This window comes from Oryzias latipes, chromosome 22 (genome assembly GCF_053564925.1).
Source record: "Oryzias latipes strain Hd-rR chromosome 22, Olatipes_Hd-rR_3.1".
NCBI classification, from domain to species: Eukaryota; Metazoa; Chordata; class Actinopteri; order Beloniformes; family Adrianichthyidae; genus Oryzias; species Oryzias latipes.
The window spans coordinates 18,050,397-18,067,081 of NC_136258.1; the positions used below are offsets into that span (position 1 = coordinate 18,050,397).

The 16,685-nt window shown below is 39.6% G+C and overlaps 1 protein-coding gene across 9 annotated transcripts in view; it reads right to left on the reverse strand.

Annotated features, from left to right (window-relative positions):
* Positions 1–870: 870 nt before the first annotated feature.
* The window catches only part of unc79 (unc-79 homolog, NALCN channel complex subunit), a 34,137-nt gene continuing 18,322 nt past the window's right edge, over positions 871–16,685 (reverse strand). Inside the window, exons 24-51 of one of the 9 annotated variants that reach the window (XM_078940276.1) lie at positions 16,329–16,510; positions 15,985–16,186; positions 15,718–15,900; positions 14,224–14,292; positions 13,595–13,884; positions 13,331–13,513; positions 12,679–12,841; positions 12,319–12,468; positions 10,976–12,235; positions 9,039–9,140; positions 8,550–8,666; positions 8,372–8,474; positions 8,141–8,281; positions 7,995–8,033; positions 7,808–7,920; positions 7,645–7,730; positions 7,072–7,245; positions 6,730–6,798; positions 6,554–6,664; positions 5,351–5,455; positions 5,188–5,265; positions 4,986–5,075; positions 4,727–4,902; positions 2,304–2,487; positions 2,000–2,203; positions 1,593–1,670; positions 1,471–1,512; positions 871–1,383 (exon numbers count right to left, since the gene is read on the reverse strand). In XM_078940276.1, the coding sequence (XP_078796402.1) occupies positions 1,195–1,383; positions 1,471–1,512; positions 1,593–1,670; positions 2,000–2,203; positions 2,304–2,487; positions 4,727–4,902; positions 4,986–5,075; positions 5,188–5,265; positions 5,351–5,455; positions 6,554–6,664; positions 6,730–6,798; positions 7,072–7,245; positions 7,645–7,730; positions 7,808–7,920; positions 7,995–8,033; positions 8,141–8,281; positions 8,372–8,474; positions 8,550–8,666; positions 9,039–9,140; positions 10,976–12,235; positions 12,319–12,468; positions 12,679–12,841; positions 13,331–13,513; positions 13,595–13,884; positions 14,224–14,292; positions 15,718–15,900; positions 15,985–16,186; positions 16,329–16,510 (4,883 nt within the window). In that variant the 3' untranslated portion in view covers positions 871–1,194. Of the gene's footprint in view, positions 1,384–1,470; positions 1,513–1,592; positions 1,671–1,999; positions 2,204–2,303; positions 2,488–4,726; positions 4,903–4,985; positions 5,076–5,187; positions 5,266–5,350; positions 5,456–6,553; positions 6,665–6,729; positions 6,799–7,071; positions 7,246–7,644; positions 7,731–7,807; positions 7,921–7,994; positions 8,034–8,140; positions 8,282–8,371; positions 8,478–8,549; positions 8,667–9,038; positions 9,141–10,975; positions 12,236–12,318; positions 12,469–12,678; positions 12,842–13,330; positions 13,514–13,594; positions 13,933–14,223; positions 14,293–15,717; positions 15,901–15,984; positions 16,187–16,328; positions 16,511–16,685 lie in introns of all 9 variants that reach the window. The other 8 variants (XM_078940275.1, XM_020713432.3, XM_020713431.3 and 5 more) reach the window with 8 other exon arrangements.

The window sequence follows — 16,685 nt, forward strand, 5'->3', positions numbered from 1 at the left end:
GTCTCAGCTAGCTGGAGGTCACCAGGGAGTCTGTGCGAATGCGTGTGTGTCCATCTTCATCTGTCACATTGGTATTGAGGGACTGAAACACCTCTTAGCATGGGTCCCGTCAAAAAAGAAGCAACCAAAAGTAATATTTCAGAAACCATACAAATAAAATTGGCCTTTTCATCCCATAAGTAAGCTAGTTTCCCCGGCAGATGCATGGATATCATCAGATCTAATTGTTCTTAAGACTTGATAATAAAATTCTTGCAGCAGCAAAGATCAAAACCAAGATTAATGTGCTGCCCTCCTGTCGTGTCATCTGTTATTCTCAGAGAGGAACTTCGTGGTAATACAGTTAGAACTCACAACACTGCCTAATCACAACAAACAACATTAGGCCAAAAGGTAATTGCGTTTGCTCGGTGTGTGCGTGGGCCGGTCTGTTTCGCTGATACCAATGCCAAGATGGGCCAAGTTCTCTGTAGATGGGGGGGGGTTGCTCTTCACTTTATGGGGAGGGAGAAGGGGAAGCACCACCGAAATAGTCTTGTTTGTCTCCAATGTCTGGCTCCACATTATTGAGTTATAAAGCTGCTGCCACAACATAGATTGGCCTCTGATCGATCGGAGCCCTGATGGGAGCAGGCAGCATGACTGACAGGCTGACAAGGATCTCAGACTGGAGCTGGGTAATGCATGTCATGTCATTTTCTCACAGACACCTGAGGTTCTCACCCAGAACAGAGCTGATTTTTATCGCGCCCCGCATTATTATCATACAGGATATTTTCCACATCCACCCGTAGTCAAAGGCCAGTAAATGTCACATTTCAATTTTTGAAGGGGCTGGCAATTCACACAAAATGACAAAGTGTCACACAGTTTACAAAGATTTGTACTTTTTATTTTCATCTTGCATCCAAGCAACTTAGAAAGTCATGAGATATGAATTTAACAAGGGGAATTTCTTCAAGGATGGTCAAACACATGTTTCCATTCCTCATTATTGCTAATGCGGAAACTCTGGATCTCCAGATGTGTTTGAATATATCAGGTGGGCACAAAGAAGTGCCTCAAAGTCGTATAGCTTTGCCGTAAAAGCACAAGTGTTAAACCAAAGGTGCAAACATCTGAATCCCACAAAGTTTCTAGGAGCCCTTTATAGTTGCAGGGTAAGGATTCGTGGACTTCTGAGGATCCATCAGCTCACATGGGGTAAAACTGAGAAGCTGCTTCCGATGATTGGATCTCCACCTGAGCCATCTTGAACTGGGTGCACTGGAGCCATTTGCGCAGGGCAATGGGAGGAGCTCCAGGACTCTGGACCTGAAGACACTGGTGGTTCACTCTGTTCTGGATGGCCTGTAACCGCAGCTGCAGCCCCGCAGACAGATGCTGGTGAATCAAAGAGAGAAGTGTATAGCATATCAGTTTGACGAGTTTGAAGAGTCTAGTTCCTTACTCATAGCTTAAAAGGCTTACCTTTAGGTTTGATTGAATCATGGGTAACCACATAGGAATTAACTACAACACAAAAATAAAGATGAGTGAGGATTATGCTAATGGGAACTTGTTTTGTGTAACAGATGCAGCTGAGGTCTAACCTTGACAAATATGGTAGAGTTGCATTCTTGTAGAGCTTCCATCAAACTGATAACATGAAGACACACCATCTCTACCATCTAAGGGAAATAATTAACATGTTTATGATTTGTTATGTTTTTGATTTGATTTTATTTGCATAGATTAGATTGGATTGAATTGAATTGAATTGAATTGAATTGAATTGAATTGAATTGAATTGAATTGAATTGAATTGAATTGAATTGAATTGAATTGAATTGAATTGAACTGAATTGAATTGAACTGAATTGAATTGAACTGAATTGAATTGAACTGAATTGAATTGAACTGAATTGATCTGTGTAATGGTATACAACAAATTCCGTTTCCAAAATTATGGAGAATCTTGGAGCATTTTGAGTTCAAAAACAACCAAGTGACAACTTACAACTTTATTGTGAGCCATAAGATGTAAGATGCTGGGTGTAACCCGACTCCAGAACTCTAGGCCAGTGAGAATAGCGCCAGAAGAAAACTCTGTCTGGTTCTGGTTCTGCAGGGACGGAGCTGCAGCTGTCTGCTCGCAGTAGATAGTCCATAACTGTGCGAACATGAAGGCGTGGAACAGAGAGCACATGTGCAGCACTGACGTCTAGGGGACAAAAACAAAAAAAGAAAGCAAAGGATCAGAAAACAGCTTAAGCTAACAAAAAAAAGTTTGACCACATGGAGGAAAATCATTTTCAGCTGACCTTTGACTGTTCTGGGAAGCCAATAAGGATGACTTTAAGATGATCTGCTATGTGGGATCCAGCATCCAGAGGGATGGGCATGCAGGAGGTGGAGCCTTGGTGCAGGGCGCAGTGCGTCAAGGAGCCCAAAAGAAGCCAAGACAGCTGACGGATGTGGGACACGCACTCAATGAACTCTTTAGGTCTTTGGAGACAAAATAAGACATGATTTGATATCTTCTCATTCACTTTAGTCAGAAATCCCTTTTTTTGTCTTTTAGATTTTTGAATGACTTTTTAAGTGTACATTACATGTAGTCTCAGAAAAGAAACCACAAGACAAAAGCTCTGTAGTGAAAAATTCTAATCTCATTCAAGTTTGGATCTTAGCTTTTTTCTATTAGGACAAATTCACAATTATAAAACAGCTGTTTTGCCATCAAAAGAAATGTGTTTACTTAGAAAGACATATAGTCAAAGCAGGACTTAAAAACTGAACAATCCTTTTTTTAACAAAACCAGCTTCCGCTGCCTGAAAAGTCTACTCTAAAAGTTTTAAAAATCACAACAACTCCTGACTACTGTGGTCTTGAGGAGCATAATGCAAGGCTAATGACAAGAAAGAAGGTTATTTTAACTTACTCTTTTTTTTTTTTCATTTCCTTTTTGCTAAGATTGAAAAAAGCTATTTTTTTGTCTTGGACAAATAAAAGGCAACAAATGTTGTTGCACAAATTTTGCCCCAAAAATAAAGAAACAAAAGCGGAAAGTTGAACTTCAGGTTTCAGAGATACTGCAAACTATTTGATCCTTGCAAACGTTTCAAACTTTGTTCCTAGACATTTAAGATATTTTACCAGGTTTTACATTGTTTTAACATCTCTTTGCTCTACACCTTTTCTTAAAATCAGCAGTCGAGATTTGTTTTAATCTCATGAAAAGCTGGGATCTACAAATAATAAAATTATTAATAAAATGGGTCAAAATGCTTTTGAGCCATACTCTATAAAAAACCTCATTTAAAACAAAAAAACTCAAATTCCACTCTCATTCTTTATTTAATTTTAGGGTTGTTATCTTAAAGTTTAATCAATGTTATTATTTTTGAAACAAAAATTTAAAGCTACCTTCTAAGAATAAGTGCTAGTTTTAGATTTTATTAGGGGTTATTAAGATATCCCAGCTCGTACCAAGATCATATGTTTTTTTGTCATGTTTTGTTCTAAAAATGAGTCATTTCTACTCTTTACTTTAATTTCTGTCACTGTAATCTAAATGAACTACAATTACGTTATTAACATAAAAACTCAAGAAATACAAACCATTTGCTTAGAACTAGCAAACAAAATGCCTATTATTGGGCCGTAAAACTTTCAATTTTAAGTCTTTCTATCTATTCGATTTTAAAATTATTTTTCCCTTTTTGAAAGTCTGTGTGGAACTTTGTGTTTCTAGATTTTGGTATATTTTTTAGTGATTTTCCGCCTAAGATTAGTGTTCTTGTTTCATATTTAGGCCACCTCTTTTTGTATGCATGTCAGAAGAGTTGCTTTGGGGTATTAAAGACAGATTAATAGAAGAATAAAAGGATTCAAAAGGATTCACATTCATTTTATACATGTTTTGGTCTCTGTTTTATTCCAGAACATACTAAAATATTTCTTCTTAATAATTGGGTTCTTTCCATTCCAACTAGTGACTGAGTTCTGAATAAATACATTTATTTTAATGTTTTTCTTTCTTCTTTGATATTTAAAGGTGTTCTTTCATCTGCTAACTTTTATTAAATGTTTTGTGAAACATCTTTATTTTTTCCTGTGTTATGAACTTTTATTTCACTGCCGTGTCTATATTTTTCTGTCCTATTTTTACATACAGTACCACAATGCTTGTACTGCTATACTTTTGAAGAACAAAACACTTGTGCGTCTGTTTGCTGTCAGCTATCACACACGCACACTAAAAAGATCCTTGATCTTTGACTCTTTGAAGTCTAGTATGTTATCCTCGACCATTCATCTCAGTGATGGAGAGCAGCATGTCAAGATAAATGAAGACTTTATATTTTGTGTTGCTTTCTTTCTATTTATTGGCACTCATAGTGCACAACATAGTTACAAATGGTCAAATAATAAAACGTTGATCTGAGGAAACAGAAACCAGGACTTAAGGAAAAAGAAATGTGCTTTTGGGCATGTTGAAGGGAGTCCATTTTTATAGATGTTCCTTATTTTTCTACCACACTGGTGTGTGAATCGGAAATTTTGAAAAGGAGCTTTTACGCAAATAAAGTGAAAAATAATTATCCAATATTTCTACTTAAATTATACTTTTTGATCAAATTTAGAATAAAAATAAAATCCTGAAAGACTAACAACACAGTTGTTACATTTTAATTAAGTAATTTTAGCCTCTTTAAGTCTTCAAAGCATCAGTCTCCTTACCCTTGCTGCATGGTGGATGGTGGGTGATAAAGCCAGGGAAGATATCGAACCACAGCTTTATTATCACGATGATTGCCTTTGCTGATCTCCATGGCTGCAACTTGGGCCAAACCCACTTTCAGGTTGCCCCCAAAAGTGTCCTCATGCAGCGGCTGACAGCAAGCCTTCATGTGACTCTAAATAACCAAGGAAATGGAAGTTTTACATCAGAATACTGTTGTAGTGTAATGGTAGTTGTGGGTTTCCGATGAAAACTCACTTTCAGTTTGGTTAGTGTGTGCATGTCTGCAATGAAGTCTAGCAGCTCACTTATGTATTGCCTCATGCATTCCATTGCAGCAGTTGTACACTGTGGAGAATGGAAACAGTTTATCCTTGAGAAGGAATAACAACTGAGCTTCCTACTGTTTTATGTTGTGGAGCTTAATGAGATTGTAACATAAAGAGATTCAAAGTCTCACCCCTGGCAACGTAGAGATCATGTGCTTCTGGATGATGGTGGATTCGGCTAGTTGTGTGCCAATATCTGCACAAACAAACTGACAACAAACACTGTATTTCACATCAACAGTGGAGTTACATGATTTTCTGGCTAACAGAAATGATGAAAGATTTATATTCTACCTGGACCAGCAGTAACAAGTTCGTGTCAGGCACAGGAGACTTGAACTTTAGAGCCTGCAGAAGCTCCAACACCACAGTGCGGGACATGTAAAACTTATCTCTCTCCTGGATGTGAGGAAATAGAGAAGGGAGTAAATGTACTGAGGCAGCAAGACTGCCTTTTTCTATTATCACTCTCCCTTACTCATGCTGCGCAGAGAGCATAAACTCTGTAGCTTGAATAGAGGGGGGAGGAAAGGCGGCGGGCGGGGTAAGAGGGGAGCAAGGAAGCCAGAGAATAGTGAAACCAAGGAGTAGATTTAGGCCAGTCCAGATCTCTCCTCCCAGAGTCCCAGGCAGCTCAGACAAGGCTGTCAGACTGCCTTCTCTTTCCCCGAGGACAGGCTGCTCTCTTTGTTCATCTCTTCCACACAAAGCCCAGCTGCCTGTTTACAAACCACACTGTCATATTTTGGCTCCCAGTTCGCCTCTCCCTTTCCCTTTGCAGTCATGTTTGCTTAGGTTAGAGGCAGGCGCATGACCCACTCTCACAGAACGCAGAGCTGCAGCTGACGTTTCTCATCGTGCAGTTTGCTCCTGCACTCACCTGCATGTAGTACTCTTATAATTAAAAGTTAATGGAGCATAGCTTAGGAAAATGGCTGAGCTGTGAGGGTCCAGTCTCACAAAAAAATAGGACTGAAGCTGGTACAAATGGTATATCATGTGCTAAATGTTTTATTAGCCCTTGAATTCGGACTTAGTCGAAAAAGATTCATTTGTTCTTCCTGCAATTGGCACAAAACACCATCCACAATTAATAAATGCTGGTTTTTGAAGTGTGGATTTTGTAAGGTGGGGTACTAATGAGAGTGTAAAAAATCAATACGGCAGGAGGCATAAAGCACATAACGCTGACAGTGGTGGAAGACTAAGGATCCATTCGCTCAAACAGACACCTCTGTGTCAGGCAGCCACTGAGAAATGCACCATACATCCTCCGACTTGGACACCAACTAATCCTGCTAATCAATACTGTCTGATTTCCTACTTAATCACTTGTGTCACATGGCTACATCTCTGGCTGAGTAGAGAGTTGGAGAAGTAGGTGTAGCAATGAAAAAAGTTACACATGATGGGGATTTAAACAAGAGTACAGCATTTTAATCCTGCAGATCAGCTTTCGGGGGTTTACACAAAACACGTCAGCACATACTAGATTACCTTATTGAAGGCTTTGTAGCAGAGACCACACAACTCTACGAGGTAGGAGAGGCTGAACGTGCCATACTGGATAACAAAGCTCAGCAGCTTGGAGAAGGATTCAAGGAGACTCTGTAAACAGAAGGAAACATGTCACACATTTGAGCTGATCTGTCCAATTTCTGCTATGGACTTACCCGAGTTGCGCTTGTTGTTGGGATTTTTAGAAGACAAATAATGATCCTTAAACTGGAATCCATTGGGCACTAGGAAGAGATGGATTTTAGACTCAATAGAACTCAAAAAGTTGTGTACAAAGTGAGATGGCATTCTGTGATCACGTGCTTGATCAAGTTGTGGGATCTGCCATGGAAATTAATTTGACCTCCAAGGTTAAAAGAGTCAGATGCAAATCAATTACAGTTTTAAGGCTGACTATTGAAGCTGACTGGAGCACCGCTGAATGCTTTTTCCTCCGGTGGTAATCACATTAACCCATATCAGACCATGATTAAGTGAGCGGAAGAGTTGATATCTACCTTCAGGGGAAGCACAGAGGGCAGCTTTGTGAGAAAGGTCTGGAACTGGTTGCAGATGGTAGTCCACAGGTTGCTAGGAGAATCCATGGGGAGAGCTTCCATGAAGGAGGCAATGTTTTCCAGGCAGTGCAGCATTGTGCCCCCTGCTGGCAGACTCTTTTTGTTGTTCAACCCCTTTAGGGCACAGAGACATAAACCATCACAGGGTTATATAATATAATTCCACAACTTGAGACATTTACTCTTAAGATTTGTCTTGATCAACTGTGATGCTCATGAAAAGAACGAAAGACGAAGCACAGTGATGTGAAAACAACCATCTGGGTGAGCTCAAGCAACCATAGCTTCTTGTCATTTCAATTTATTTAGCTCAACAATAATCCAGAAGCAGCACAGTGGTGCAGAGTACAGAAGGTTTCTGGAAAAGCTCAGACGATTTGTTGTTTTAAATGGACTGTGTTGAACATTAAGATAAGCTACTAAAAATTTGGCAAGCGCTCCCCCTGCTGGTTGAACATTAAAACACATGGGTGATATATATATATATATATAAAAAAAAAAGAAAAGTTGTACCTCCAGCAGCATGTTGAGGGCTGCAATAGAGCTCAGCTCGTTGAAATCGATCAAAGAAGATGCTAAGGTTCGCAGAAAAGTCCCATCTGTGAAACGAAAAGAGTGCACATGTGATGGCAGATTTTTAATCAACTGCACCTTTTAGGGCTAAAAATAAGCAAACCTTTGATGTTGCTCTGAAAAAGCTGGGGCAAGATGCCATTGGGGGCCAGCTGGTGAAACACACAGCGCAGGAATTGCTTGGCTACACCTGCCACATTGCCTGGTATCAGCATACTGCAAAACAGAACAGACACATCTACCACTGAACTCTTTGACAAGCTCAGAGGGAGAGCTTCAAAGTGTCATACCTTTCAGCTTGTCCAGAAAAATTGCCACTAGATGCCAATCTGAAAGAAATCCATGAATTATGGATGAGTCCTAAGAGCGGGTTATGACACTTCATTCAACAGTGGAGTGCTGTGTGGACGGTTGGAGGAGCTGCTCTGCCGCATACCTGCCCACAGACTGCATGATGTCGAGCAGCATCGGAGCAGCCAAATCAGGACTGAGGTGGATGAACATCGAGAGGACTATAACAGCAAGGCTGAGGGTCTCCTCATCATATTCCTCCAGCACAGCCGCACAGTCCCGACACCTGAGACAAAAAAGAAAAGAAAAAAAAACGCAAACAAAATGTACACTGATTTTTGTAGGGCAAATGTGACTGCAGAACAAATTCCCTCACTTGTCAGACATCAGGGTGGGCTGCTCGTCGATGAACTCCTCAGGCGCCGGAACAAACATGCTGACTGTACTTGGTGCTGACAAAAGACTGGTCTTTGTTGGACCTACTGGGGACCAAGATGTGTTAATCCACAGCCTGATTTGAGCTAATATCTATCATTAAGTCGCCTGTGGCTCACCCGTCTCCCAAGTGCAGATGTTGTGCGGCGCACTGGACTGATGCTCCAGCTGTCTTTTCATCAGCTGACTCATAGTCAGAGCCCCCAGGGAGCCTCGTTTCACTTGACGGTACTGAGCTGGAGGTCAAACACAGAAAACAACACCTTTAATGATCTGCTGAATTGATGTAAGAGTTACTGACAGCTTCAACATGTGAGCAGCAAAACATGAAAATGGAGGAAATGATGCCACATTCATGCATTTAGAAGTTATTAAAGTTATTATAATAGTTTATTTATTTATTTATCTGTAATTAGAGGATTTTCAGGATGCATGAAACCATTGATCTAACTTTTTATTTGTAGTGTTTACCAAGTTAAAAAAGGATTATTTGCAAAAACATACACGTTTCAGTCTAGTTTTATACAAAAACATCAGTTTTTGTCAAAAACACAATAAAAAAAACAATGCGGAGTTAATTAAACAATCTCTTAATCAAAGCGTCCTACTTGATACTGAAGAGCGGTGGCTTGTTTCAGGCATAGCAGCTTCAAGAGTTGGGGCTGAGGCAGATTCTCGAGGCTTTTCCAAAGTAGACAAAACTTTGTGATCTGCAAGGCAACACGGACGAGTGATGGGTGATCCACGGGCATCAGAATATATGCCATCCCGTGCCAATATGACAGCAAGAACGCTCTCCACCATCAGTGCGTTAAGCCCCAATTTATGTTTTTTTTATGTTGTTTTATGGCAATTTTATTGTTTTCTCAGATACATTTAACAATTTTGTAATTAGATCTGACATTTCTTTTAATAAAGCAACAGCTTTCAGTTAATGAGGTTTTGCGTCCCTGTATTGTGAGCACTTTAAAATGGTACATTCCTACATTTTCTATGCAAACATTTTACTAGTGCATGAATCAAGGAAGAAATGAACGGATATACACAAAATACTTCATTCCACAACAGAAAACTAAAAAAGCTGACATGCAAATGGTGCTAAAAATGATGTGAGATGATATAGATTAAGTAATAGAGGAATCTATCAACACACAACATAAAAAACTGAAAAAATGCACGGAAACTAAAAGTTAAATAGTTTTAACCCTTTAACTGCGTTCTAAACCGAGACGACTGTTGTTGTGATTTTGGGCTATACAAATAAAACTGAATTGAATTGAGCAACTGATTGTGTGTTTTACTCACCCGAGGCAAAAGGAAATTAAGAAAATAAAATCTTTTACCTTTTTATTGGTTAAAGGGTTAAAAAGTAAAATAGAATTTAAATTATAAAAAAATTTGGAGTGAAATTTATTTTAAATTTATTATTATCAACTTTAAAGTTTTCTCTTACTTAAATGTTCAAATAAAGGAGAAACTAAAATAACTATATCACTATCAGGAACATAAACTAGTTATGATTTTTAGACATTTCATAAAACTATAATTACATTATTATTATTTTGAGTTTATATCTGAGAGTTAAATTTTTGCTTTCTGACTTAATTTTTTTAACTCATTACCTTTTCTTACTACCTAATTTTATTATTTATATCATCAATATTTATCCTATTAGTAGTAGTATTTTCTTTATTTTCCCTTATCTATTATTATCATTATTATTATTATTATTATTATTATTATTATTATTATTATTATTATTATTATTATTATTATTATTATTATTATTATATTATTTGTATTAACTTTCTTTTATTTTTTAGGGACATGCTTTCATAAGGTAAGCTTCTGCCTGCACCATTTCAAACATGATTTGTTTTATTGTTATGCCATTGATGTTGTAGCAATTTTTATTGATATCATCTTTACGTTTGCATCATAATGACTGTATTATAATATTGAACATGTTTCAAAAAAACTAAAAGAAACTGGTTCAGGGTTTTTTTTTTTTTTTTAACTAAAAGCTGCTTCACTGTGAGCTCAAAGGACCATCAGATTTTTTTCCCCCAGAGAAATACCTTGAATTGTGTTATTCTTAATTTTGGAAAACGATTTCAAATAGAAATTATATTAAAAAACAGAATGCTCACAGAAACGTATTTTCTTGTGTTAATAGTTGGTCATTTGGACTAACGTGTAACAACAATTAGGACCAAAACATGTTTGCACCTTTTCTTTTATATGCTCTTTACTTGATTTTCATTTGAGTTTTTTTTTTTACTGTCTGGAATAAAAGAGAGCGCAGTTAATTTTAGGATAAAAGCATGTAATTAAGAAGGTGTGCAGATAGTTTAGAATTATTTAAATGTTTCTCTTTTAGCCACAACCAACCTTAACTTGTGGTGAAGGACATAAAAGGAAGAAGTTTTGAAAAAATCCTTGTACTCTATCCTCTTCTACTGACAGACGTACGCCACATCAAAAGTTTTAAAATGGATTTAAACTTTGAAAATATCTTATATCTTTCACCTGTCCTTCTCCTTACCCGTTTCTGTGGTCTGCTCAGCTCCCAGCTTATCGAATGTGTTAAAGGAAATGTCCAGATATTCTCTCTGGATGGCGCTCACTGCTATCTTCCTCTGTTTTCGCTGCCTTGGAACAATCTGGATTCTAAACTCAGCTTCGTCGTTGTCATTTGCGTTATCTGGTTTGGGGTCACTGTCTGCTTCGTCGCCCATGTCGTCATCTTCCTCGTCATCTCCATCCCCTTCCTCATCGTTGCTGTTACTTTTGGCTTTCTCTGGCGAGGAGAGCGGCTCTGCTTTGTCCTCTGGGATGTCCAGGAAGACTGTCCTGCCAGAGGGACTTGTGCAGTGCCCAATCCCAGTCCGAGCATCCTCAGACGTGTCGTCTATCGAAGTGTCGGGAACATTTGGCGTCTTCTTCAGGAGGTCTCTCTTCTGCTTCAGAGTCATGGGGCTTTCGAGGCAGATGTTCTCAAAGCGCTCGGGAATATCCAAAGAGGCACTTTGCTTCAATGGCTTACGCTTCTTTTCCACGGGTGCTTGCTGTAAGGCGCCTTCTCTTGGAATAAGTTCTGGGGGTTTTCTTTCACTGGAGCAGTCCTCGACACTCACCTGAACCACAGGAGACAGCCGCAAAGTGCTGCTACTCGCAGGGGAAGATGAGACCTTTGGGCACTCGTTAAACTTGGTCCCTATGATGGTGCTAATGTCAAACTCTTCGTCACTCTCCACTATCCTGAGCGGAGGCAGAGGTTCAAACACCAAGGAGTCACTGTCAGACATGGAGAGCAAGGAGTGTTTTTCTGGAATCGATGTGCAGTCGGAAGAAAGATCAATGAGATCCTGGTCCTCCTTTTCCTGCGCTGATCCCTCTAAAGAACCCTGGTCCATTTTGTCCTCAAAGGTTTCCATGCAGCTAAGGCGCACTTCTGGGATGACATGCTTGGATGTGTCAGACTGACCTCCTTTAGATCCTCTTCGGTCCACTGGCTCAACTCGGGCCGAAGAGCCGTCAGAGGATCCTTTACCGTGCTGCCTTCGAGATGCCGCAGAGGAAGGCAGGATCACAGGCGGCACTTGCATGTCACATCGATCGATGCAGGATTTTCTTCGATGTTCATCCAGACTGAAGAGAATTGAGTCAGTATTGGAAATGTCCAGAGATTTCTGCTTGTGCATGGCCTGCAGCCGTTTCTTCCTAGTGCTCTCCTCTCTCACACAGTGAAGGATGCTGTCAGGCAGATTGCCACCCTCTCGATACTCTGACAGCTCAATTTCACCTGGTGCACAGAATATTGCAGTTAAAGAAATATATCAAAAAAAGAACAATGGAATTTGCCTTAAACATAAGCAACTGTCTTACTTCTCTTGGCATTCAGCTCAACTGGCTGATACTTCACTGACTTGCTGCCCCCGATTCTCTTTAGACGGGCAAAGAAGGTTTGAGACTCCTTGTTTGCAGCACCAGTTGGTGTGTCGTGGACATCTGACTCATCGAAAACACTGTCCTCCTCTAAAAACGTAAGAACACATGAAGCATTCTCATGTTATGTAAAAGCTAAAAAGGCTACCATCTCCTTTCAACTTTGATATTAAGATCCAAATAAATCAATACTTGTTGGTCTCAACAGAATATTTTCATTTTGAATTGATAAACCATCAAAAATATTATTGAAATCAAAATCTGTTGTTGGGCTAAACTGTATTTATGATTCTGCTCCACCTTTTTCTTTCTCGCTGTAGCGGCTCATGTTGGAGTTGTCACTGTAGAGAGGTCCTGCTGCAGCATGTGGACGACAGCTGTGGTACTGAGCATTCAGCGTGTTGATGGTGATGTGGATGAGGTGGAGGACCACCTTACTGCCATCCATGTCTCGATACGGATACTACAGATTTACAAAAACAAAAGCGGCGAGGCAAAAATCCTTACAAGGAGGCAAAACATTCAGTCATTTTCCTAAAAAATCCAGTTTAGTTTGTTATTGGAATAAATATAAAGAGCATCACAACTGAAACGATAGGGTTGCAACAATTCACTTTACCCAAGATTTGGTTCAAACCTCAATTTTTGAGTCATAGTTTTGCTTTGGTTCAATACATGATTTGTTTCTACAAAACAACAACCAAAAAACAAAAAGTGTGAAGAAATCCTTCTTTTAAATTTGCTAATAAGTGAGTTAAATGAAAAAAACATACAGTTTGCCGATACTAAGCCTGGTGCAATGTAATCCAACAATAAATACTTCTTCAATTTAAAACTAAACATATTTTCTCCACATTACATTTAATGGTGTAACATATGGATCCGTTTTCAATCGAGAATTGTGCAATCCCTGTTAAATGAAAGTATTATTGAAGTAGGGGCAGAAAAGTACCTTATACAAAATGACTAGGAGTGCTTTGAGCCACATCTGTCTAATGTGTGGCCTTAAAGCCCACAGGGAGCACCGGGGGGGCTGCTGGAAGTAGTGTCTCAGCTGAGGACATGTGCAGTACTTCAACACCTGGACCACCAGAGGGAGCAGCTGCTTCCCCAAACTAATATTATAGTCCATAACCTAGAAAATAGCATAATCTTCATGATTTATTACAGGATTTTTTTAAAAAACATATTAGAAATGAGGTCAAAGGATACCTACTTGTGCAATGCCGGCTATGAACCCGTTAAAGCAGGTGGAGGTGCGCATCTTCTGGGGTGCGATCATGAAGCAGCCCTCCTGTTGGTCATAGCCCAGCAGCACATACAGGTGGCGTTTCACTGTGTTGAACGCTTTGGCGCTGCCGATGTCAGCTTCGGCACTGCTCTGGTCTTTAGCCATAAATTTCATGAGCACCATGATGAGCTGGTGGACGGTTTGGTGATCGATGCCCGCGTTCTCGGGCAGCAGATCCTTGATGATGGTGTCATCCTCAGGAGAAGGAGTTTGCCCTGCAAGAGGGGCTGAAGCATCAGGGTTAAAGTGCAGGAGGAAACGTGCTGAAAGCACAGGAGAGGAGGGGGAAGGGAAGGGAATCAACAGAGGGCACCAGCACAGAGGTGGGGGAGTCAGCTCATCTTGTTGGAATGACACATATACAGCTGATTGTTTATGGAAAATGTAAATGGAATGCACACAAAGGAAGTCCAGCTATTTGCAAAGGTTTTTTTCCCTTTCTTTCCCTGCTTTTTTTCACCAAAATGTGAAACATAAGGAGTTTCACAAGTCAGCGTTACACGTTTCTGTTTTCTCAATGATGGTGTAATAACAAATTTTAAAGCGTCATTTACCTGGAAGGACTTTCTCTAGCATATCTCCAAGTGTGGGGGCAGAGAGCTCCTGCCTTGTGAGCTTTAAAGCTAAAAATCACATACGAAGAACACGCTTTAGGAAAACATTGACAGGGGGAGGTGGCACAGGGCATGCTCGTGCTACACATTCGAAGGAAACACAACGTCAACACAGAGCAAAACAATTTAGATAAGTGAACAACACAGGAGTTCTTTAGAATTTGCACAGGCCTTGTCTAAATGTTTGAAAGCTTTTGTCCAAAATGTGAAAAACATGTTTAACTATGTAAAGCAATACATAAAGCATGTGAAACTCTAAGTTTTGGGGGAAATTATGGTTGAGTTTTTAAGTATTTAATCGCATTAATTTGCAATCAACACTGAAAAGGTTGAATGGAACTCAAGGAGAAAGCAGCTGTTTCTAGTGTGCAGTTTCTAAAGATAAATTGGAGGTGTCAGAAAAAGAACAGAAAATAAATTCCAAAGTAACTTTTTTTAAAAGAAAGTATGGAGTCAGGGCTGAATGGTGGTGTGATGGTTAAACACTAGGGAGGCTTCGGTTCAAACCTAGGTTTTAGTCATATTTTTGTTTTGTTTTGTTGTTCAACACATGATTCACAAAACAACAACAACAAAAAACAGAAAATCCTTTTTTTAAATTTGCTAATAAGCAAGTACAAATATAGAAAGACCTTTAGGTCGTCTCTAATGATGGTGTAATGTAACACAACACATGCGTTCAACACAACCATTTAAATGTATGCAGTTGGGATGCAACAATTCACTTTCCCCACGATTTGGTTCAATGGAATAACATACGGTTTGGTTTTATTCCGAGAATCTTTGCATCCCTAGTTAGCGCTGTTGCTTCACAGCAGATCTAAATTTCAATTTAGAAGTTAGGATTTGAGTGTGTTTAGCTAAGCGATGGACTGGCAATCTGTCCCATGAATACTCTGCCTTTGCCCTAAAGTAGCTGTGAATGGCTCTACCAACCTCAAGTGACCCTGCACAGGACAAAGTGGGAGTAAAAGATGGATGTATGGAGATATAACCATTTATTAGTTTAAGCACTATGTTTATGCTTTTTAGCATTACACAGACATTGGGTCTGTTTTTTTTAATTGAGACATATTTAGTTTTGTCTCATTATCTGGGACCTTGGTGTGTGAAATTTGTTCTCCGCATTTGACCCATCCCCTGGGAGAGCGGTGAGCTGCAGACACAGCGGCACCCGGGAACCATTTGGTGGTTTAACCCCCCCAATCCAACCCTTAATGCTGAGTGTGAAGCAGGGACGAGGCTATTAATGCTATTAATGTAATCTTGTAAGGATTTTAAATATTGAGCAGGAATGAAGGACATAAGAGGCTCTTTAACAAGCCTCAAATCTTAAAACATACATGCAAAAAGCATTTGGTTAGAAGTAAAACCAAAGAGACCAAAGTATAAAAGTTAAAGGGATGACTTTATGACATGAGTTTTTCTACTCACGAAGTCGATTGCTTAGAGTCTCTGGCAGCGAAAATGCTCGTTTAGAGTCTGACGGGTCTCCTTTGACGCTGTCTCGCAGCGAGCGCACGCTCTTCTGCTGGTTCCTGGCAAAGCGGGCTCTTTTTATTTTCCACATTGCAGCATCACTGAGGTTGGCAACATTGGTCCGAACAGATGTGATGGCTGTCAAGAGAAAGTTAAAACTCTTTAATACTGTAAATGGTCATAATAATAAAAAAGAAAGATGACATAGCAGCTACTCCATACTTGTGGGAAATGGGAACTCCTTGTTGCAGTCCAAGTGTAGCTGAGCCTCAAGAGATAATGTTTCAAAACGGTTCACAAAAAATTCCCAACTGAGAGCAGGAATATCCTTCTTCAGGAAATGCAGCAAGAGAAGTTTGCTAAGTATGATGGGACGATCTCTGACCACAGTGTCAAACTGGAAATCCATACACAAACACAGTCCCTGTAAAATGTACAGATCTCACATTAGCATTAATACATCCTCAATACATCGCTTTTTCAAATTAAAGCTGCATTTCATGTGGATAAACATGTTGCATGTCTCCCAGTTTGTGTGTTTCTTGACTCTGTTTAATGCAGATCACCTGAAGAGCTGGTCTTTTGATGGTGTCCAGCAACAACCTGGCTCTGGTAGCCACAGCTGGGTTGACATCTTCCACGGAAGCCAAGAAGCAGCAGAAAGCATGAGCCAAAGCATACTTCAGCAAGTGGTTTTTTGTCACCGCACCAATATCCAGGAACCGACACAGCACAGCAACCTTCTCAACTGGGGAGATTTGACAAAAACAGAAAAGAAAAGGTAACATATATTCATGTTTTTTTATATAGTTTTGTAATTTATCAAACAAAAGCAGTTTTTAGGAAGCAGAAAATCAATTCTCTTATCAAAACTCTTATCAGTCGGACATCACTATCTCACCAAATGTCAGCCAAAGGATCTG